Raw genomic sequence first — 18,424 nt, 5'->3', positions numbered from 1 at the left:
TGTATTTTTGAAAAATACACATTTTGTTATTTAAAAGAGAGGGGAAAAATGACATTTTCTTGTAACACTATGCCTATTCTAAATTAAAAAAAAATAAAACAATAATATTAATAAAATCTTTATTCATTGATGTTAGATGATTGAAAGGTCACAACCATAAAAGAGCTTTTAATTGGCCCGACATGACATTATGGATTCCCAAGCTATGATTCACAGAGTTTGAGAACCACAGATTTAGAGACATTACAAAAATAACATAAAATTGTCTCATGTCAATTGGACTGAATGTGAGCGTCTCATCAGTACCTGTTGTTTCCACAGCTGTGAGTTGACAGCAGCGCTCCTCTGTTGTAGCCAATTCTCTCTTGTATAAATTCAACTCAGTGCTGGAAGCTACAGCATAATACCTGCAGTCATTACGTAATCCACCTTGACCTGAAATGTGGTTCCGTTTTCAAGTGTGATGTCAAAACCACACAGATTGGATGTTAATTTCCCACACTCACGTGTGCGTGTGTTATTTAGTGCACTCATCTACGCTGATGCTGCGCTCTCCGGGTCAACCGCGTTGGAGACGCCAGGGAACGCTTGCTGCACCAGGGAAGAGTAATTGATGTTTTTCACTCCGCTGGCATCACGCCGGAGATTCACTTCAAACTGGTGAAGACAGGAAAAAAACTAAATAGTGTAACAGAAGGAAAAAAATATCACCAAAAATATTTCGTTTATCCTTTGTTGACCCGTTTCTTCTTAGGTCAGGTACACACATAAAGACAATGAAATGTATTTGATTGCATGCTTTGCCTTACTTTTAGGATGTCGTCGGGCATCACCGGGGGAGCAGGATGCTCCAGCCAGTTGATGCCAGCCAGGAAGGCATGGTAGTCTATCTGGCCCCCGTCTGCAAACCTTGATATCACACGTGCACCCACAGCAAAAGGTACAAATGGCATCTGAGAACTGCATCAAATCAATCCCACCTTAACATAGACAGTTCATACTTGCGGAGCAGACATGTGAGCAGGTTGTCAGGCAGTGGGAGCTGGAAGGTTCTGCAGATAGTTGTCGCCTCTTTGATGGACGTGCGTCCTGTTCTAAAGAAGCAAAGGAAAACGATTTGCAGAGCAATCAATATCTATAGCACTTTATAATCCTTCCGAGTAACCTAAAGGAGACATAATACTTTTTTTTTTGCAATTTAAAACAGATTCCACGTGTGCTGTGACTTTCTGCTTTTGTCAAAAATACCCCTAGCTTTAATATTACAGCAATCTAAAAAGATGAAGTGTATTTTCACTTGTGGAGAAAGCACTTCATCACCAAGTTATCAAATTGCACTTGTAAACAAAAATGCCTCCACACGCCTATGTAAGTGAAACATTCAAGAATGTGCCAGTTATTGGGAGCTAAGCCTGACAATGCGTTTAGCCAATCTGTGATAACATTGCAGCTCTTCTTACCTTTTCGCTTTGACATGATAGTACTTTCATGGAGTAGTAGTAATAGTAGAAATTCAGAATGGTTACTTCCAGACATATTTTGGAAATAGGCAATAAACAAAAGCTTTACTTAGGTGTGTCATTTCAAGTGTGATGGGTGGGCAGACACTCCAGATATCTGACTATTAGCATACAAGCAAAAAACATTGTTTAAAAAAAAAATCCACTTTAACTCATGTCATATGGTGTACATGGAGTTAGGGGTGCTTGTCCTGAACTGCCAGTTGTTTCACACTCACTGATACCACAAAATCCAGAGTCCCATTCCTGCCATACCATTTCATTAGAGCCTTGAAGAACAATCAACACCTGCCAGGCTCTCAACACACACATACAGTATGAACAAACACGGCTGTTTGACCTTGTCATTGTTCATTTCAAATTTCTGCTCGTAACTTATTTACTCCTCATTTTACTTCAGTTATGTTTTGCTTGGAAAAAATAAGAGTTTAATTGTATTCTCTTAACTTTATGATAGATATATATTATTTTTGAAAATAAAAAATATAGACATAAAATCTCTTGTCATATATCAGGTTGACGTAGAATATAACTTTGCTTTTTGTGTGTTACTTTTTTCTCTCTCTCTAAAAAAAACAACTTCAGTTTAGGGTATTTTTCGTTTTGTTTTGTTTTTTCTTTGTTTTTTGCCCAAAAAATCATTTTCATATCTTAATTTGACATTTTCGACTTATCTTCTAGAAAACAAAAATAATCCTTGTCATATTAAAAGGAGTTCTTGGATAAATACAACTATTCTAATAATAAAATAATTCCCCACAAAATACGACTTTTCTTATAATATTAGAAGAAAAAAAATCTTCTTGCTGTATAATGATAACTTGGAACTTTTTGGTGTAAATTGCCTTTTTTCCCAAACAATTTTCAACTTAAAGGGGAAGTCAACCTTAAACATTTCTTTACAATAATATATGTGATCTCACTAGTCTAAACACAACATTCTGATTAATATTACATTTGTGGAATAAGAGTTATGCAGCAAAATCCAGACGTTTTTTATCCATCTCAGGGGGCGGCCATTTTGCCACTTGCTGTCGACTGAATATGACATCACAGTTGCTCAGAATACCGTATTTAAACGAGTGGGGCTGCATAGAACATATTATTGTCATGAAAAATGTTTTTGGTTAACTTCCCCTTTTATGATTTCTTATAAAAATGTTTTTCTTGTAACACAGTGGTTCTTAAGCTGGTATCGAACCCCAGGGGTTCAATGAGTCAGTATCAGGGGTTTGGTGGAGGTCAAGACACACACCCGACTCAAATGATTTGTGATGATGAGCCCCGCTTGGCCATCATTGACTGCAGGTGATCACACGTTCACACTCCATTGCTTGGCCTATCTATGCTGCAAGGAATTTGGTGCACTCAGTAGTCGACTTGTGGCTGTTGTGATGGTACGTCGTGTGATTTATTTTTTAGTATTGTTTTCTCTCCATACTGACTATGTCCATTCATGGTGTTCCACAGAATTCAATTCTGGGGCCTCTGCTATTTTCATTCTTTCTGCTGTCCCTGGGTTTAATCTTAATTTTGAATTCAAGGTGAAGAGAGCCAGATTCAATTAAAAAGTTACTCTCTCTATTCATTTTGTTTACCAGTTTTTTTAAATCACATTTTATTTTTCAGGAAAGAAGGGTTCTCTGAATATGCATAGTAAACTGGTGGCGTTCAGTACCTTCCACAAGATTAAGAAACACTGTTGTAACATTATATAGAATTCTCGTACTAAAATTAATTCTCATAATAAAATGAAAAATGTTCCCCTTTTAAGCTCGTTAGAATTATTCCCCTCAAAAATACATAAAATATTAGAAACTGTACTTTTGGGGAAAAAAATTAAATGTAGCTTAATTTTATATATTTACTTTGTGTTTATTTTTAGTGAAGTTCATTTTTATATTGAGAGAGGGTGGGAATCTTTTTTTTATTTATTTAAAGATTGACATCTAGAGATTTAGTGCACTAAAAGGGAGGATAGGAAACGAGGAAGGTGACACAGAGATTGCAAGTTTGTGTCTGTGTGTGTGCGTGCGCGCGCGTGTGTTCTTCCCCACTACATGCCATTTCTTGTCTTTAGAGTCCATCTGGTTCCAATGCTCCACTCCCAAAGCTGGAACTAATGCTTGCTCAGAGATTTGGGGGCCACTGACTGCACGATTGATGCCTCGTGTGACGCCTACGTGTGTGCGCGCATGTGTTCGTTTGCTTGTTAATCCATTACCTGTGTATTTTATGCCTCGTTCACACTAAGCGATTTCGGACCGAGATGCTGGGGTGCTCACCGAGGACTCGCAAATCAGCGCTTGTGCGCTCTGTTCAAAGACGCAGGCCAAGAGGCTGACGCGTTACCGACGCATCCCAGGCTTTTAAATACCTGGGTGAGTCTGCGATGAGCTACAGCCATGAGAAACAAGGGGAGTGCACAACTTGGCATGAAAACATCTTAACGATGATGCAGTAGCAGGAACTACGGCTTGCCATCGATGAATGAATGGTTATGAATTTCGTGGAATGGTCTTGGAATTGATTGCTAATTAATCGCATCTTGAAGCAATTGAGGCAAAATGGAGTGTACTGTGTTTGGCTGCAACATACCAGTGGTGGCCGGTCCACAATATCAGAAGCACAGACCTACATTTACAACCTAAATTCTAATATTTGTTCCATAATATATAATCCCAATACTCTGTTCTCCTCATTTTGGAGCATTTCTCTGTGTGTAAATGTTTGTTAGATTTTTTTTTTGTCCAATCAGATTTCAGCCTGTATATGTTGCCATGTCAACCTAATCTGCCCTAAACACATATATTTTTGTGCTTTCTTTATTAATTCAAACTCCAACATCCAATTCAAACTATCTGCCCTAAACTATATACGAGTAATGAAACTCTTTGTTTAACCAATTAAATTGAGTGCAGACTCAATACATATAATCAGCATCTCTGGTGAGTGTGATGTATTTAACAATTTAATGAATATTCTGAACTGTTCCAGATTACTTTCGTCATTATACTGTATTTTTATTGATGGTTTCTATAATTGCGAATCAACACGATCAGTTGATATTAAGTCAGTTTAGTCCCTTCTGAAAGCCCAGGTACCAAATGCACCACCACCCCAACTAGCGATTGATTCTGTCTCAGTTTGCTGTTTGATGCAAATCTATATGATTTTGTTTAATATTATTCCCAAAATGTGAGTTTCTGCTTACTTGGTGAGGTCGTGCTGTTCAAAAGCTCGGGTCATGTCTGGGATCTGGTCAAAGTCCTTCTTCTTGAGAACATCCTGGGCCACAGCCAGCATCAGACCAATGTCCACTTCAGGCTGCTGGTGCTTGGCGAAAGATCGGCCCAGCACCAAAACCTCATGCTCGCTCAGACCGCACTCCGTTCCCATCAGCAGGCCCCTGCCAGATAGTCAAACAGAAAATGAGCTTTTCTTAATTTCTAGTGGAGGTTACATCATTCCACAGATTCACCATATGGAAAAACGTAATGAGACATTACAATATCTGTCAGATAAGAGCAGGAAGACCCTTTCTGTTCAAACATGCTTCCAAGTGGCATATTTTCCAAATGTTAGAGGTGTGAAGGAAAACAACAACAAATTCTCTACATTTTGGGAATTTCTTCCCTTAAAAAAAATACTATTTCATTCTCACAAATAACTATAATTTTTCATTCTTCTAAAAACAACTTCTCCTAAAATAATCTAATTTTCTCTCTGTTTTATGGTTATACTTATCTATTTGCACTAATACAACGGGTTTTTATTTTCTTGTCCTCATCATTTTATTTATATATTTTTTTATCTTGTTTTTAGGCCTAGCAAACATTTTTGGGGGAAAGAGATTTGGCGCTAGGTCCTCTCTTCGGTCCAACTTCATTGCCCGCGAATAGCCAACATTTGCATATAATTGTGGCCCACTGAGATGCATTAGGGGAAAATAATAACAAACGCTATAAAAAAAAAAAAGCTTAAAAACCTTGATTGCGTTTTCTGTAATTGTAATTGTCTTATTTTGCGGATCTAATTAGTGACATCATTGATCGATAGGTAAATTATGACATCGCAACCAATCCGACAGATTTTGCAAACAGTGTAAAAGTGACTCTTATAAATAAGATATTACCTGAACGACTCAAAGGTGACAAATCCGGTGTTGGCAGGATCGTTAAGGGTCAGAAAGTTCCTGATTTCACGCTGCTTCTCCTCTGGAATTGACCGTAGTGTAGCCAGGATGGTGCCAACATTGGCTTTGGGGAACTTTAGACAGTTACACAAAATGTGGCATTAACTAAATGACTGTGCTGCCATTATTTAAATATTCCTCCCAAACCTGCTCAGCATGTTGCTCCAAGTAGTTCAAAGTGTACTCATCAGCATCCAATAGCTGGAATAGCCTGTTGTTAAGGCAGAGGGTCGCTCCTACATACGAATCTTGGGCGGTGAAGTACACGGAGGGCTCGCTCTTAAACAACTCCTGGCCCGGCTTCTTGACACGACCCCGCGCCAGAAACATACCGCCCAGCACACCTAAAGGACCAGGAAGGAGAAAACGCTCTGAAGCTACAGCCTCGCAAAAACTCAACCCAAGCCAAATTCGAATGTTCGCTGTCGGTTTGCAGTTCATGTTCTGGCTCACGGTCCGAACCTGAGTTCTTCTGCGAGCGCTCAAACACGCTGATGGTGTCGTCACTCAGATAGAAGGAGATGATGAACTCCCTGTCGCTATCCACTTGACTGGTGGTCACCATCTTGGCATAGAACTTGAGCACATTACTCTCAAGGCCACATCTGTGAGAGAATAAAAAAAATAAAAAAACACTTCAAAATTAACATTTGCTGATTTGCGCCATATTCACAAAATGGGCAAGGTCCAGCAATATCAGACAGCTAAAATGAATATGTGGTTGCCAAATGTTGGTGTGTAATGTGATCCAACCTGTCATATTCCATGAATTTATTGAGATCCTTCTGTGGGGGTTTGGGCAGCAGGCGCTGGCAGGAGCTTAGCGAGTCCTCCTCTGAGCCAAAGCCATTATAAGGAGGTACAAGCCTGGGGGGCTTGGGGGCTATGGGAGATTTGTACTGCACCGGGCTGAAGTCCTCTGAGGTGGAGGGGTGGGGGTGGGGGTGGAGAAGGAGAAAACACTTAAAAGAAGACAAACCCTGGGAGGATCGCTGAAATGATCAGAGGTAATCCATCCGTGAGGGAGCACGGCATCCTCTGCGGACGTTAACCCCGCGGCGACCTGAAACTGCTACGCGTCAGACAGCAACTTCCATCACCACCCTGTCTGCTTTACTACTGTGACTAATGCAGCAGAGCCCCAACATTGTGCCCAGGGTAACAGACTCATCTCATCCCGGCTTGGGTTACTCCTGCTGGGGGCAGCTTGCCTGTTGCGGTCACGCCCACCCGTCCGCCCGCCACCCTCCCATGCCCTCATAGATGGCAGCTGAGAGAAGCATCACCACAGGAGGTTTACCCTTTTTCTTGCTCGCTGGTCAGTATAAACACAAACACAAACACCGTCCTGTCAATAGTCATAATCATGTCTCTTTTACGCAGAGTTCACAGCTATAACAGAAAATACGGCATTTTGTTTTGTAAATGAGGTGATTTTTTTTATTTATTTTTTTTTGCCTATACAGCATCTTTATACAACTGTGCGTGCTTCTACACAGCGATACTTTTCCCACAATCAGATAATTATAGTAAATGTCCTGCCTTCCATTACGGCTCTATTAGATTCATTTTGCCGAGTGAATCTCTGTGTAAGAGAAGCTAGTCCCTGCAACTGTTTGAGGCTGTGAAAAATTAGTCGAGTCAACCGTGCAGTCAAATCAAATTCATTCACATTTTGAGTGATTTGAAAAGCATTGAAAATATGACAAACTGTCCTATTTGTACAAATTAAATGATACTGTATGTGGATGGATGTATTTAAAGTACCGTATAAAGAACTAAATAATATGAATAGAAATAAATGTTGCCATATTTATAGGGTTATCTATTCTCACGTGTGCCGGACAACTGCATGATTTAAAAAAATAACAGGTCTTATGGCTTCTAGGGTTATTATAGTTTTGGAATTTTTTATTTTAGTTATTTTTATTTCGTTTTGAGTTTTGTTTTTTAAATATAGGTAGTTTTAGTTATTTCATAAATGCTTAGTTTTAGTTAGTTTCAGTATTAGTTTTTTTTTTTTTTAAGTGTGTATTACTTGTGCGCAATGTTTAAAAAACACCATGGGAGCAACGTCATCTGAGGGTGCTTTTCTATTGGCTGCTGCTAGATGACGTCACTTTTTGTGTGACACACTTTCAAACGTCCTTATTCCGGTTAATATCAAAATAAATCATCCCCAAAGGCTTATGCATTAAATTGATTACCAAAGACAAATATTTAGTTTTAGTTAGTTTTGTAAACATAAAATGTCGTTTCAGTTAGTTTTCGTTTTTTAAAAAGCATTTTCGTTTTTATTTTATTTCGTTAACAAAATTGTTTTTTTAATTTTAGTTTAAGTTTTTTCATTATTTTTAGTTAACTAAAATAACCTTGATGGCTACTTTAAAGTACAAGATGTAATATTATATTATTATAATATCTTATTGTCATATAGTAAAAAATATAAAAAAATCTATATATATATATAATACCCACTTAAGAAAGACCCCATGGACCATGTTGCAAAAAGTATTATATAAAGTTCTTGCTCTGGTCTCTGTCATTGGACTATTGTGGAGAATTACTAATATATCAACTGAGGGGAGCCAGAATATAACAGCATATGTGCAATAGCTCATTGAGGAAAAGTGTTGATGACATGCATGCGTTAACGCTTACTGCCCCCAAGTGGGTACATGTTGACATTACAAGAATAGAAGATGTCAGAAATAACAGACAGATGTGAAGGAATGAAAAAGGACGCTGCTTTCGGTTACCTATACCATACTTGGAGCGATAGTAGACTTTAGTGAAGTCGTCACAGTCGGCGATAATCACTTTCCTGCCCCACACGTTCAACTCGCCGCCCACTGTCAAATCACAATCCTTATAAAACTCCTCTTGGATGGCTCCTGTCTGCAGGAGGATGTAAACATCGGCTGAGCATATGTTATTGTAATTATGTTATTCAAGTTAACATTAAGGACAAATAAAGCCAAATGGAATGATGATGTACTTTGAGGCTGTCCAGTATGAAGCGGTCTCCTTGTCTGGTGGAGGCCAGCACATTAAGCACGGTGCGGTTGGTCACCTCACCAGGTAGATTCGATAAATTTGAAGCATGCTGTGGAGATATAATAACATAATCAAAGCTGCAAGCAGAAAATAATCATCAAACTTTGACGCCATGTTCCGCTCACATCTATGCAGTGACTAAAGCTACAGTAGTGAGAGGCAGAACAATAATATGCTTTTGGTTGGGCTACACTGGTATAGTAAAATAAACCAGGGGGGTGGGGGGGGGGGGGCACGGTGTGGATTAAGATAACAAGGATGTGTTGCTGCCTTTTCATTGGCTGGCTGATCCTGGTCAACATTTGGAGTGAAAGTGCACACACATGACGGAGGCCTGGCTGTCTTTCAAGTTGAATTAGGCACTCGGCTGGTGGAGCCAAAAATGCTGCAGGGGAGTGCGGCTGTCAGAGTGAATAAGGTCGACAAAGACGGGAAGAAGTCAGCCAACCAGAAGGAGGAACATTGTGAGAGTTTTGCCTGGCTGTTATTGCTCTCAATGAATGTGCTTGAGTTTGTTTTGTTAGGGTTTGTTGAATTAAGTGATTGAAAGTGTACTAGTGGCTTTATCTATCCTTGACCACCTGTGGAGAAATTAGCATTTGTTCTAATTAAATTAGCTATCAATGCTTTTTTTCCCTCCTTCCTATCAATGCTTACTTAACCGTAAACAATTGTGATTGTGACATAGAGATACATCATGTGTGTCTTTGTTCTGGCTGCTCAATACAATATAATAGCAATAATTATTATTATTATGGTTATAATAATAATAATTAACTCATTCACTGCCATTGACGGCTATTGACGTAAAAAATTCATTTGAACTATTTCTATTAGTTTCAACCCACCCCCCCCCCCTTTTTGTTAACAAGAGTGTGACAACCTAGATTTTTTTATTGTACATTTAGAACGGATATAAAATTTGTGATTAATTGTGATCTTACTATTGAAGTCAATTTAAAAAATTAATCGTCTGCACAATCTTGCCAAAGTCAAAACGTAAGCATGGCTTCAGTGTTAGCACAGATTAGCATTAGCTAAAAATCCGCAGTAGCTTCTGATCGTAATATAATAATGCTCAGTGAAGTTCATGACGTAATGGTCGGGAACATTTGTGTTTGGTGGTGTCCAGAACTTGGCACAAACGTTAATCGGCAATTCCCATCGATGACGAAGCCCACCTTTTGCCGAGTGCTTCCACATATTCAGCGCATCCTTTATGACAAGTCTTGCAAAAATATGCCGAATGAGAATGAGACGCATCCCGATCAGCGGACGTAAACACGTTTCAGTCAGTGCTCAGTCCGTGTATTTTTTCAAGGCTTCGCGTCATTGTGATGTCACTGAAAGGTGGGCGTGGTCGTCGACATATTTTGTATTTCTTACGAGGCATTTTCACAACCCTCCTCACCTTGGGTAGTTTGCTGCGACGGAGGAATTTGGATGCTGTGACTCTACCGGAATTTGGCGGGATGACTTCCCTGATCTCGATTGTGTCGTCGGCCAAGAAGTAGTGCAACACGAGCTCTCGGAGATCGCCGTACATGGCCTGAGTGTCATCCCAGAAGCAGAAGAAGCGCAGAACTTTACAGTCGTGGTCCAAGAACTGTTTAAGAGTGTCTCGCCTCTCGTACGGCCGCAATGGACTCAAGCTTTTCTCCATCTGGGAAAACAGTATTTCCATCTCAATTACCCACTATTCAAATCTAATGATATAAATTAACAAAACATTTATAATAATAATAATAGTAAAGAATGCAACCTTTTCCCGGAGGCTGCGGTAAGGGTCTTCAGGCACAGCAACGGGGTCATTGAGTATCACCCCACATTTAGCGAGAAAGTTCCTTGTGAACTGGTCACAGTTGGTCACCGTGAACGCGTGTCCGAACAGCGCCATCTGCTGGTTGAGGTTAAAGTGGAACACGTTGTAGAACTGCTCCTGCCTGGGTGGTGGCAATGGGATGCGTTGGCGACGGATCAGAGTGCCTGCCAACATGAAAACACTGATGATTCAAATATTATCAGACTTGCACAACTGAATAGATTGATAAACTGAAATGTGGTTGCAAAAGTGTGCACACCTTGTTCTATTTGTGTTTACAATTAACCAATCACATTCAAATGAATCTTAAATGAGAAACAGCACACACCTGCCACCATTTAAACCTTGAAATTTCATATATTCAAGTAGGCTTTTCCTGGCATTTTTCCATTTTCAAACAGAAGCCTGAAGCTTTGATGCTAACGGTGCATGCTATTTCGAACTGTTCATAATTCCATCCGTGTTAGCTGAAGAAAAACAGTCCAAAGCATAATGCTGCCACCATCATGCTTCACTGTAGCTAAAGTGTTGTTGTTTTTTAGAGATAAGCAGTGTTGTTTGTCTTTTGGAATTACGTCCAAAAAGTTCAACCCCTGTCTACAACACATACTGACATGTAAGCAAAATTGGTTCACCTTGAGGGATTCCGCTGTTTTTATACTCTGGCTCAACCACCTGTATGGTATCATCTTCCAGGTAGAAGTAAATTTTACACTTCCGGATTCTGTTGGGAGCATCTGGCACAGTTTCCTGAAAGTACGCCTCAAAACACAGCGCCTGCACGGTGGAAACGGCTGGAAATGTATCAATAGGAACCGTGAATTGAATTTGTGATGTAAATGAAGGTGGCATACCTGTTTGTCAAAGGCAACCCATGACGGCAAACCACCGGTTGCTGCTCTGGGATAGACAGAAGATTTTGGTTTGATCCGCTGTCCCAGCAACAGCTCACCACCGATGCCCGGCTTCTCTATTCCGGCCAGCAGAGGCACTCCACTCGAGTAGTCGAAATGTTGTGATTTGTGGAATTTTTCCTTCAGCAGCTGGAACACAAAGGACAGAATGTAGGTGAGATGACAGGTGAATTACACCATTGAGATAAAATAACAAGCTGACACGTTCTCATTGTTTTGATGAATACACATCCAAGGACGTCCACGTCAATGCCTAAATTCCGGAGCCATCTCCAGTCTCTTCGTACCTCACGGCCACATACCTCTGACAACATCCGATTTAATGCCTCGCAATGGTAAAGTTGAACAGATGTTTGTGTCGTCTTGGTTGCATGATGTCAAAATGTAAACAGCATGATGAAGTGAACTGTTTTAAATAAAAATTCTAACGGAACCAGGAAATGTACAGGTCGGTTTATGTATCAAAACACTAGTTGTGAATTTTGACATTCAGCTCCTTGTTAGAGAACAAGTTTTGCAAAAAGTACCGACATATTAACTCATTCACTGCCATAAATTCATTTAAAAAAAGATTATTAAAAATTAGGGGCAAGAGGCGATTACATCTTTTTATTGTAATTAATCGCATGACTTTACTAGTTAACTCGCGAATAATCACAAATGTCATGTTCTAAATGTACAATAAAAAAAATCTAGGTTTTCATACTCTTAACAAAAGTGGAAAAAAATGTTAAACTAATAGAAATAGGTCAAATGAATTTTTGACGTTTATAGCCGTCAATGGAAGTGAATGAGTTAAACAATTGGACATCTATCTTCATTCAAAAGTCTATCTTCAAATTATTGAACCCTGTCTTACATGAATTACAGTACATTTTTTAGGTCAGTGATGAGTAAGGTGCGGAACAAGTTCCACTAGTGGAACTGGCTCCCTCTAGTGGTAGATTAAAGGATCACTGAATTAAATGTTCAAACTTTGCATGTTACAGTGTACAGACAGTACACTTGTTAAATACAAATGTACTGGCATTTGTATTTATCTTTTAAAAACAAAACAGTTGCAGTTCATCTTTATGAACTGTTTTCAAACACAGTTTTAACTAATTTTTTATTGTATCATTATTAACATATACTGTATATATTGGACACACTCATTCACTGAGACAGGAAACATTGAACGCTGGTTTTCGGTTGAGACATTCAAACTTTTGAGTTTATTTTTTATTTTTTTGCATTGAGACGTACTGGAGTGTTGCCGAAGCGAACCAGGACGGATCTCCTCCTGCGTTCTGGAGGCTTGTAAATTACGTAAAGGAATTTATTACTAAATAGTTAACTCATGCACCAGAAGATATCAACCCAAATATAACTTTCGACAATCTGGCGAGCTTAACTCATATCAATTCCAAAGTTACAAGTACTGTATGTACATACATAGGTTATGCATATAAAGCTACCTACTACATAAACGTCACAGTACTTACGTGTATATTAGAATTTCCGGGTAGAAATGGTAACGCCATGACGGGAATGTGCGATGTAGGCTATGACAAAACGTGCTTGCAGGCGGCCCCTTCGTATCGTCCAGTGTTGACGGTAACCATGGTTACTTGTGTAGGTTTCCAATAGCAGGAGCCAACAAACAGGACTATCTACGTTTGTTTGTATATCCAGTTGTGTCTGAACTACAAAAGAAAAATACAGCATAAAACAAGTATAATCTAACGCATGTTTAAATTTATCTAAACAATAAACCACACAACACAATTAACCTAATGTTCAAATGTACTTTAATTTGTTCATCAAACATACATCATTATGAGCAGTCTGTGATATATGAATCAGTAACTTATTGCTCATTTAAAAGGCATAAAAAATAAAGGGCAAAAATAATTCCAAACCAACCAGCATGAAAATTCACTTCAACTATGATTCATTGACTTTTAATGGACACAATGCATTACAACAATGAGAACCTTTCAGTGGTGGTAACAATAAATAAAATGTTGCAACATTGTGATAGGTTTCCCCCCTTTAATTATCCGTTTTACAGGAGTGTCCAAAGTGAGGCTCCATGGCTTTTTTATTTTATTTATTATTTTTATTTTAAACACATGATTATGTTTAGACACCCCTGCTGTAATACAAGTGCAATCTTTTGGCCTAGTACAAGAACTGAGTGTATTCACCCATAATAACAGTGCTTCTTAAAGTGGCGGTACAGCATCTTTACATAGAGGAAAAGGGGTTCAGCCTATACAAAGAAGACAACTACAGGATTACTGGAAACATGCCGTCAGGCCATTGATCAGCCACCGAGCAACAGCTTATCCCTTTTCCCGATGTGTCAAAACGTTTCGGAGTGTTCAGCCATTCGTCTGCGCTTAGGACGCCAGGCCGAGCAGGAAGCCTCCGACGAAGCCGCTTGTAACCACAATGTTTTTCTTCACAAACTCTGTGGACTTAAGAGTGACAGGTACATGATTTTTCAGTACTATACGGTGAGTACAACCCTCAGCACCACACTAAGTGAAGTGAGATGTCATTAAATTGTATTAGCAGTTTCAAAATTGCAAACTCCCCCTTTGACTAAAAACATCCTAACAGTGACAAAAAGTAGACATCTATTTCAGATTTGTTGAGAAAATACTGTCAATATATCCTGTTGTTAACACCGTTATGTAATACAAACCTCAAAATTAGCATGAAATGAGTATGATTGGGCGTAAGATTGCGCCATCGGTTAAGCAAGTGAACCGCATTAATGAGCAAGACATGTTATAAAGCTGATGTTTTCAACTCACCCGCTCAACTAACGTGTTCAGCTCTGGACCTGCTTTGTCGGTGTTCTTCTTGATCTGCTTCTTGGCTTTGTTCACATCCTTTTCAACTCTCTTCCAATCCACTTGGATGTAGCCACTATTGTTTGCTATCTAGAGGGCAGACGATCCAAAAAAAAGTGTTCCATATCATTCCCATCAATGGCACAATTATTGAACAGCGAGCGAATAAATACCTGTAACAAAAGAAGTCCTCCACCCACAGCGGTGGCAGCAACTTTGCCAACTTTCTGGAAGAGGTAGCCTGCACACCTGACATGAAGCACAGCTCATTAGTTAAAGGGCGTCCGCGCATACCGATAATTGGGGATAACGTGAGCCTGATTATCCCGTTCCGATCAAAGCCAGGAAAGGCCAGATTATCGGAGAATTAAGATTATCCTGAGGAATTCATCACCCTTTGGTGTGCGGCTAAGAGTGATTTTTCATCACCAATTTGCTCAGGAAATGGATGGGGTGACAATAATCAATGTTAAACTTAGTTGATATTTAAGATGGCAACTGCTTGATATGTGGTCAACTCAAGGACTTGGTGGCTGACGGAAGTAGCTTGGACACAACTCGACCGGTTGTATTGAGTGTAAAACATGTCTCCCAAACCAGTCACAATAAAAATTGAAAGTGTTTGAAAAATAAGAAAATGTAGCCTAGCTTCTTGTACAGCTTTTTCTTCCATTTTCAATCAGTCGGTATGCCCTAATGCAGTGGTGTCCAAACTCGGTCCTCGAGGGCCGGAATCCTGCAGGCTTTGGATGTTTCGCAGTTCCAATGAACAGGATCGTTATCAGGCTTATGCAAAGCTTGCTGATGAGCTTCAGGTGTGTTGGAGAAGAGAAACATCCAAAATCTGCAGGAATCTGAACCTTGAGAACAGAGTTTGGACACCACTTCCCTAACCCCGGGATTACACCGGCTGCGTGTGCGTGTCAACTGCGGAGTAGCTGCGTCGTGACGGAAGCCGCCGCTCGGATAGACCCATTTTCTATTGTCGCCGGACGACACATCCGTCGGCATCCGTCAAATGGCAAACTAGCACAGAACACATTGAGCTGGACAGGAAGACTGACACAGTTTCAAAATAAAGTTGCTGGCATGACTTGTAACAATAACTGTTAGTTGATTTCAACAACAGGGCGGAAACTGCAACTGTTGGGTGTTGCATCACACCCCGTCCCAGCGTTTACCCTTTATTGACACGTGTCATCATTCCTGTCACAATTACAGTTCATTTGCTACCAGAGAAAACAGAATCCAAGTGCAACAAATTGATCGCCTCATTCCATATCCATGAGGTGGATATACGGGCACAACTACAAGTTACAGAAAAAACATGTAATCAGATTACAGGCACATTTATTTAAATGGAAATTTGTTTGATAAATTATCACAATTGTCGTGTAGCTCAATGGCTCGCCTGACTCCAATCGTGTGGTCATTGTGAGAAATCGGGTCGACTGTCTGCGAGCCTCCAAATTAGGAGTGTGAATTGCCTCGTACCTGGCGATTCGATTCGTGTCACGATTCGATTAATCCTGGTATTAATCTATAAATAGATTATTGCGATTTTTTGGACTCAAATTGAGAAAATACTTATCAGTAAACTTGCACATGTACACTGTAAGATTTGTATGAAAATGTATTTATCTGAAAATTCAGGCTTATAACTGAGCCACTTCATTTAACAAACAGGTTGCAGTCTGTTTCATGTTTGAACAGCACTGGAATAAAATATTAAGGCTTAATGTTCCATTAATATAACATTCTTCCATACTTAATGTGTGAATCTTAACCATAAGTAAGACGTTTTGTTGAATATTCCCATAAAAAAATGGATGTTTACAAATCTATTCGGCCGCATATCGAATCGATTCGAGGATTGCGCGCTGTAATATCGCGATATATTGTTGAATCGATTTTTTCTAACATCCCACCAACTGCAGCCAGTTTAAAAGCATCACGGGCACAATAAAGGATGACGTAGTGGCCGCTATTCACTGTGTGGGACGTAGTCACGGATGGACTAATTTACCGTAAATAAAATTTACAAAGAAAAGTCTGAGCTGTCAAGAGTCTTGCTACGGCGGAGCTAGTTGCTGAAAACTCTATATTAACAAGCTGTCTATACTTGTGACTGGGAGAAAAGTGTATTTTCGCGGTTGAAGTCAAGCGTCAAGCATCATCATCATCATCATCATCATCATCATCATCATCATCATCATCATCGCATAATTACGGTGTGTGTGCGCGCAGTTGTGTGTGATGGAGTTGGAGAGTGAAGTGTTAAAGGGATAGTTGACTCAATGAGCCATTTTCAGTAGTAAAAACTTAATATTTTGTCCAGCATTAATTTGATAACTTGATTATTTTCCATGTACTGTATAATTAATATCCTTAAATGCACATTTCCCATTTGCTGTCGACTGAAGATCACATCACCTGTGCTGATGAAATGGGTAATAGGCAATCACGGCTCCCGTTTCCTGGGCTTGGTCAGTAAAATGAGCCATGATTGGTCGTACCAGTTTCCTCAGCACATGTGATGTCATCTTCATTCAACAGCAAGTGGCAAAACATTTTTTTTAATAGGTATTTATTGTTAAAGAAAAAGTATTAAGTTATCACATTAACTATAGACAAACTATTATCTTCTTACTGTTGAAAGTGACTCAATGAGTCAAGTATCCCACTGCAAATGTTGCCTTCATAAGTTTGTCCCCGCCCCCATTTGACACATAACAATAAAAAAAATTAAAAAACACAAATGTATTGATTACCATCCGCTGACTCCTCCTATTGCTATCTGTGTGGCCACGGAGTATTTCTCTGCTAACGGGCCGGACGTCTTGCCAAACATGCGATTCCACCATCGCTGCCGTTTGGCGTACTCGGTCAGATCGACGACCTTGTCGTAGAGCTCCTCTTCCAGATCTGCATATGTGAACATGTACAAAACATGACATAGTACAGTAATGACTGGATTTCGTGGATGAACAAACTTGAGAGTAACGCTAGCACGACACAAATGTCCTAAAGGCTGTTTGTAGCGTGACTTGACAACAGACGGTGACGTTAGCACTTAAATTCAAACATCACCGCAATACAAAAGAGCATAGTGTAGTATGTGTTTCACGTCATTATTCACTTAAAATGAAAAGTTTTGGTGTCTAAACAATTTGTTAGCATCCTAACCAGATACGGTTAAAAAGTTAGCCAATACTGCGTAACCGTACTCTAAAGCCAGTGTTGATAGTTATAGGATGAAAGATGATCAGATGACGTTTCACTCAAAATAATTTTATGTTCATGTGAATGTCCGACAAAAAAACGCGAAATTAGCTTAACGCCTTGCTTACCCTTGTTGTGCTTCGCCATTTTGGATCCTCAGTTGCCTTCAAGTCCGTTGTCACTTGGACTACTTTTGACATTCAAAGGGAGGGAGAGGGGGGCTGCTTATATTTCCAAAATACAGTATACTAACTTTGAACACAGTATCGCTCAGGTTTCAGGAATATCAATATAACTTGACAACCAAGCGAACTTATGTATTTTGTATATAACTAGTACTTACAGCTGCCATGTCATAAAAGAACAAAGCCGAAAGTTTCCCAAAAGCCACAATTCCAAATTTAAAGGAAGCCGTCACGTCTGACGTCACATCAAACCCTGGTGAATTGTGGTTAATGTAGACCCTGTGGTTATTTTGTTAGACGTTTATGTGATTCACTCCACGCGATAGCTATTGTAATTGAAATTCAACATTTCATGCGTATAATTTGTAGTATAAAGACAAGTAAACTTTCAAATAAAATGCACACTGGGTTTTTGGACAATTCATATAGCGTTGTTAATAATTACGTCACTGCGTATCTGTCCCCCAATCGCAAAAACTACAAAATGGTTGCCAGGTCGGGACCGAACTTCCCTTTTCTCGCCTTTTTTGAATGACAGCTCTTCTGTCCAATTATATAACGGAATATAGGATTACGTAATCACAATATAGAGGGCGGAACCAATCGCGGGAGTATGGGGGGGGCCGAAGGCCGGACCTTTTTCTTTGCCAACGCGCACGCGTCCGT

General features: G+C 39.6%; 2 protein-coding genes across 4 annotated transcripts; both read right to left on the bottom strand.

Annotated features, from left to right (window-relative positions):
• Positions 1–344: 344 nt before the first annotated feature.
• efhc2 (EF-hand domain (C-terminal) containing 2) lies at positions 345–13,114 on the bottom strand. 2 transcript variants are annotated; one of them, XM_086091557.1, is made up of 15 exons: positions 12,993–13,114; positions 11,449–11,637; positions 11,230–11,371; positions 10,535–10,758; positions 10,184–10,435; positions 8,714–8,821; positions 8,475–8,613; positions 6,469–6,634; positions 6,178–6,320; positions 5,863–6,059; positions 5,656–5,789; positions 4,735–4,929; positions 1,002–1,094; positions 810–909; positions 345–657 (listed from the first exon to the last, which is right to left on the bottom strand). In XM_086091557.1, the coding sequence occupies exons 1-15, from the start codon at positions 13,029–13,031 to the stop codon at positions 535–537; spliced, it is 2,244 nt and encodes a 747-aa protein (XP_085947683.1). In that variant the 5' UTR covers positions 13,032–13,114; the 3' UTR covers positions 345–534. The 2 variants fall into 2 exon arrangements, with proteins under 2 accessions (XP_085947683.1, XP_085947682.1); XM_086091556.1 differs by having other exon boundaries at positions 8,714–8,831; positions 10,185–10,435.
• Positions 13,115–13,281: 167 nt separating this feature from the next.
• On the bottom strand, positions 13,282–18,007 carry fundc1 (FUN14 domain containing 1). Of its 2 annotated transcripts, XM_086090577.1 has the most exons (6): positions 17,917–18,007; positions 17,702–17,763; positions 17,123–17,276; positions 14,525–14,600; positions 14,313–14,441; positions 13,282–13,970 (listed from the first exon to the last, which is right to left on the bottom strand). In XM_086090577.1, exons 2-6 carry the CDS (start codon positions 17,718–17,720, stop codon positions 13,893–13,895), a joined length of 456 nt encoding a protein of 151 aa, XP_085946703.1. In that variant the 5' UTR covers positions 17,721–17,763; positions 17,917–18,007; the 3' UTR covers positions 13,282–13,892. The 2 variants fall into 2 exon arrangements, with proteins under 2 accessions (XP_085946703.1, XP_085946701.1); XM_086090575.1 differs by having other exon boundaries at positions 17,702–17,981.
• Positions 18,008–18,424: the final 417 nt, after the last annotated feature.

This window comes from Leptonotus elevatus, chromosome 12 (genome assembly GCF_054856555.1).
Source record: "Leptonotus elevatus isolate MCC_2025b chromosome 12, RoL_Lele_1.0, whole genome shotgun sequence".
NCBI classification, from domain to species: domain Eukaryota; kingdom Metazoa; phylum Chordata; class Actinopteri; order Syngnathiformes; family Syngnathidae; genus Leptonotus; species Leptonotus elevatus.
Note: the sequence above shows the minus strand (reverse complement) of the source record. Positions and strands in the feature narration are given on the sequence as shown.